General features: G+C 32.8%; 1 protein-coding gene across 1 annotated transcript; it reads left to right on the top strand.

The window, feature by feature from the left end:
- Positions 1-3,772: 3,772 nt before the first annotated feature.
- Positions 3,773-4,508, top strand: LOC110029352 (MAPK kinase substrate protein At1g80180-like). The gene has a single exon (XM_020731607.1). The coding sequence runs from the start codon at positions 3,909-3,911 to the stop codon at positions 4,227-4,229; it is 321 nt and encodes a 106-aa protein (XP_020587266.1). The 5' UTR covers positions 3,773-3,908; the 3' UTR covers positions 4,230-4,508.
- Positions 4,509-5,765: the final 1,257 nt, after the last annotated feature.

Below are 5,765 nucleotides of genomic sequence, written 5' to 3'. Positions count from 1 at the left end.
TAGGACTATAATTAGAAATCTATACGACTGGGCCACCATTTTCATGCAATTATTCTTCTTCAAAAAATAATATAGCTTACTTGAATAAAATGCAACTGCTTGCTTCATAATAGGGCTGCTTTTGACAACATGAATAACTTCAGACTGGTCGCATTTAAGATTTTCGTCCTGCTCATTTTTTCTCCATGTAGCCATGAGTTTCTCCAATCCTAAAAAATAATCTGTGATAGAGCTTGTAAGAATAGAGATTCCATGACATACATTATTTGTAGGCTCACTAAATTGTATTGATAATATTTCCATGCAGAATAAAACTTTATTAAATGGTGTTAACCATTTTTCTTAATTCTATCAATTTCATTTAGTCAAGCATGAGTATGAAGATCTCCTGTCTATATCATCCCATGTCATAATTGTACAAATCCCTCCTCTGAATCACATTTTCTCATGCATGCGTGAAACAATCGTTGTACTATCTTATTACTACTGCAACAATATATTTTTTAAGGAGTCTTCTTAGAGAAATGTCATTGACATAATCAATGTTGAGTTTGAACCAATAAAATTTCTGTAAATTTTGTCATTGTTTGATCTTGATCAATGTATATTGTTATAGGATGCTTATAATGAATAACAAAGTAAATGATTCAATGGTATTTTCTGATAAAATTGTTAATTCAAACAAAATATTTTGCCAATAATGAATAACTCTAATAAATGGTGCACAAACTAAATTGTACTTATTAAGTCGATAACTAGTGTAAAAAATTATGACGTCTCCGAAGTAATCAAAGTCTAACCTTGACATGTCATCACTCAAAAAAAAATCCAATCAATTTGACTCATCAAATTTGACATCCTAGGTAAACATAATATTATTAGCTTATGTTTCTTGAATAATTGCATTAGAGCATTAGAATCTTCATTCTCAATTCTACCTCTCTTATCTTTTCATATATAATTAAGTGCATCTTTCTGTAAAAAAATTATTTTATATACTCCTCCAATTTCCTTAACAATATATCTGAATGCATCAATTGCTCTACTTTTTGCTTGTGTCATTGATTGTGGCATAGATGTTTTGGCTTCACTGATGTGATAATATCATCTCAACGGGTGTTGATCAACTAGTTATTCTAATGGATGGTTATGACAATCTATAAATTTATTTACAATTCACTTACTTGTTGGATCAATGACAAATCTAATCATTGTACAACAACAGGGTCTTGTGTCTGTTTTTTTGAACTCTGATGTGCTATTTAGATTTCTTGCTTTCTTATGTCCAGCTTTCGAGCATAAAAAATCTTTTGATTTTATATTCATTTCAAAAACTAAAACCCATATCATGTGCATAGTTGCAATACAAATTATATGTCTCATTTCATTTTGAACATTGGTGGAAAAGAGTTTTTTTTTTTGTATTTGGTTTAGAATCCACAGAAATTACATCATTGCATTCGTCTTCTTGCAGCGAGACCTCCAAATTCATTGATTAAAACATGGATGTAGTTAAGAGAAATGAGATATAAACATGTTATACTCAAGAAATAAACATCCAAATTACATATCCTGCATAAAAATATGAAGTACTAGTTGGTTGTATTTGGGTTATAGTAGAGTAAAACCAAGTTGTATCATAGACCAAATGTTCATAATGCCCTTACGTATGTTATAATATGTAGTACAACATAGTTGTACTCATGAAAAAAATATATAACATCATGTTAGACTATAGAGAAAATATTCATAATATCCTTACTTATGTTATAATATATAGTACAACATGTTTGTACTCATGAAAAAATAATGTAAAACTAAGTTGTATTCTAGGTTTGTTATAATACGTAATGCAACAAAGTTGTACTCATGTAAAATAATGTAAAACCATGTTATAATATAGACCAAATATTCATAATGTCGTTATCTATGTTATAATATAAAGTACAACACGGTTGTACTTATGAAAAAATGATATAAAATCATGTTGTATTATACACTAAACATTCATAATGTCATTACCTATGTTATAATATGTAGTACAACAAGGTTATACTTATAATGATGTAAAACTTAGTTGTAATTGAGACGAAATGTTCATAACAAGAAGTACAACATGATTGCTCTCGAATAACAAATGTTATAATCAAATGAATCTTTTACAACACACAATAACAGTTTACAAAGGAATGCTCAAGGGAAGATGACATCCAAATCTTCTAGGATAATGTTATGTTTGTCCTCTATCTTCGCTACGACCTATAGTATTTTTCTTCTTTTTCGGTTTGGGCGACAGAATAATATTCAGCCATAAACCCTACAGCTTTCTTTTTCTCCTTAAGCTTGGGCAGCGTTCAAGAAAAAAAAATGACACTCTATCTTCTAAAGTTTTCTTTTTACATGAATTTTTTGCCGCGCAAATCAATGTAGGTTGAGTCCGGCTTCAAGCTTCCCCACTTTTTAGATGAGAAAATAATATTTTACAGCACTACCAACTGGGTTGTTTCAATTGGAGCCCGAGCGTAACTCTATGTTCAAACAAACACAATAATTTCTCCAAAAAAAAAAAAAAATTGAGTATAGAGAGTGTATATATAGACTCTTTATTTATAAAGTTGTGAGTGATCCTCATTACACTACATTATTGACTTTGCATGAAAAAGACAAAAAAAATATATGAAAATATGTATCAAATTAGTGTCATATCTTTATGCTTAGTTGCTAAATAGATTTAATTAGGATTTGAGGATGAATCATCTTTGTGTATATATGAGCTTGGGCTAAGTTGTTTGTATTTGACCATACCTTTAAGACACAATGCTTATTTTTTCTTACAAACTGAAATTTTAAAAACAATCTTAGATTTTGCTTTCAAACATACTTCCTTAACCCATAATGAGGCCTAAGTTCAAGGTCTTGCAAATGTGATGTGCATGCACCCAAAAAAAAAGTAATATATTATATGATATTAAAAAATTTATTAAAAATATCACTTATAGCCAACCATTAGTTCCAAGACTGCCAAATGCTTAATGAGCCATTTGCAAATGAGCAGGGCATGCCACAGAATAAATTAAGCCACTTACTTTCTGGAGCTGGCAACCCTTAAATTGCCCTTCTCATTTTCTCTAATTGTTAAATTTATTTACAGTAACAACTACTTTAAAATTACAAAATTACCTCTCTCTCTTTTTTGCAGAATATTTCAGGAATTAGAAAAATATTACATCAGGGTTCTGTATGAAGAGCTGCTTTCGGAGTCCAATCTCATGCTAACAAGTGGATGGTTGAAAAGGTGTGACCCGTCCCGACTTTCAATCAATAAGAATACTCACTCGCGTTATTCTGAATATTTTTCACGTTATTCATGTGTTATTGGTGAGGGTTGAGGAATATTCCCTCGCGCTATTCATATGTTATTTAATGTGTTATTCAATCTGTGTTATAGAAATATTATCTCGCGTTATTCTGAATATTTTTTTCGCATCATTCATGTGTTATTTAATATGTTATTGATATGTTATTCATGTGTTATTGGTGTGTTATTGAGGCTTTAGGAATATTTCCTCGCGTTATTCATGTGTTTTAATTTGTTATTCTAAAAATCACTATAATAACACACCAATAACACTTGAATAATGCGAAAAATATTCAAAATAATGCAAGGGGATATTCATATAACGCGTCTTCATTTTTTATGTAGGTGAATCCGATCTTTCACCTGAAATTAGACTCTACAAACAGCTATGTAATATTTTTTTCCTGCCAGGGGTTCTCACTCAATACTTGAGTCACCATCAAATAATACCTCTCTTCCCCTTCCACTTCATATACCCGATCTTCTCCCCTCCTCCCACAAACCCTAATCTCCTTATTCTCTCCAGAGATACAGTAGCAACCATTCATAGATGGCCGGATTACAGAGATCCACAGAAACCTTCAGGAGATCAGGATCATCAGGGCTCGTGTGGGAGGACAGATTCATCCAAGATGAAATGAATACAACAAAACCGAAGGAGGAATCGGCGGATTTCAAAGACCAAACACAAGCACAAATTGATGGATCTAGCGGCGTGAAGCGAAGCCTATCAACCGGTGCTCGGCCTTATCGGACCGGCAGAGTTTCGCCGGCACTTGATCCTCCCTCCCCCAAGCTCTCTGCGTGTGGTTTTTGTTCAATTTTCAGCAAAAATGGTGCTGGTAATAAAACCAAGGCTCATCGCCGGTGAATTTCCGGTGGGCTATTGCGGCGGTGAAGAAGATATGGGAAGACCGCTAGCGGTTGATTAGGCCTGCTTTGCTTCTGGTTATGTATTTGTTTGCCTATGTTTTTAGGTTTGCGTGAATAAGATTTTTATTTTGTAAATTTTTTGTTAGCTCATGTTGGAGGTGATTGTTTCTTTCTTGTTTAAATTAGGGTTTTGATTTTGTTTTTATAATCTTTGTTTTCTTTTTTGTTGTATATAATTCATGGAGTCGTGAGTGAGATGTAGTTGGTGATCAGAGAAGCTCTGCTGCTTCTGATTTGTTTCTTTTGTTTTGTATTTCTTAATTAGATGATTAGAGTTTTGCTGTTGGCCATGTTTGGACTGGTTTCATTTTGCTAAATTTTTGCTTGATTAAGTTGATGAAATTCATGATTTTTGGTGGATTAAGTTGATCAAAATATGATTTTTTTTCTCTGTACTTTCTGCAACAGTTTATAATTTCGCTGCGTGAAGTTCTTAAATTGTCTCTCCCTAGAGAGACAGGAAGATTAGTCTAAGACCTGCACCGTTGGTTTCAGGCTTCTGAATTTTTACTGGCCTCTGTAACTTACTTTCTATTTCTAATTAACTAAATATGCCCACTCCATTGCAATTAATTAGAATTTTGTAAGATATAGGCATGTTTTAGGATCTGGTTGGGCAACTAATTCTCTTAGCTCCCTCCTGTCTTCTTCCCCTGTTTCTTTCTTCTTCTCCTCTCCCTAGCTATTTTATAGGGTTTCCCTGAGGGTGGATTGGTCCTTCTGCTATAGTGAAAATTGTGGGAGATTTCCCACCAGAGCTATTGTGTGGTGTGCTCCACCATGTTGAGTTTTGATTGGCTTTCCTTGTGGGGATAGTTTGCGATGATCTTTATATATTACCTACTTTGTGTTTCAAATTACCTTCACAATTAGGTTTGAGGAATAATTTTCTTGTTGCTGTCTAGAAATTTCTAGCGTGAAGTTTTTTTTTTTTCAACCTAAAATGCAATTATAGTAAGAAAGCTAATATTTGATTTTGTAGAATATGTGTATAATATATATATGTGTGTGTGTTTGTGCCGCGTACCTCGGCCTGTTCGTTGGCATTCTCAGTGTAAGATCCCTCAGGTCGAGGGTTCGAATCCCCTCTGGCACAATTGGTCTTAAGGATATGGTATGCTCAGCTCGTGTTCGGTGAGGGTGTAAACCAGCCGAACACGAGCTATGTTCGTATTCAAACACAATTGGACTCAGCTCATGTTCGACTCGTTTATATTTAGAGCTCAAAAAGTGTGTTCGTATTCAGCTCATTTGCTTAACGAGCCGAACACAAGCTATTCACGAACAAAAAGTTCTTTTAACAACTCTAATTATTTAGTCATAAGATAATAACAATTTGAGCCAGATTTAAAAATTATTATTTGTATTAAAACATCATTTGAATCTAATTTAATAATTTTTATTCTATTTTCTTAATCAATATTTTAATTGATTATAAATCTTTTGTAGCCTTGTAGTCAATTAGATTTTTTTT

The sequence above is a fragment of the Phalaenopsis equestris genome, unplaced genomic scaffold, assembly GCF_001263595.1.
Source record: "Phalaenopsis equestris unplaced genomic scaffold, ASM126359v1 Scaffold000566, whole genome shotgun sequence".
Classification (NCBI taxonomy): domain Eukaryota; kingdom Viridiplantae; phylum Streptophyta; class Magnoliopsida; order Asparagales; family Orchidaceae; genus Phalaenopsis; species Phalaenopsis equestris.
The sequence above is the reverse complement of the archived record's forward strand: the minus strand, read 5'-3'. Positions and strand labels throughout refer to the sequence as shown.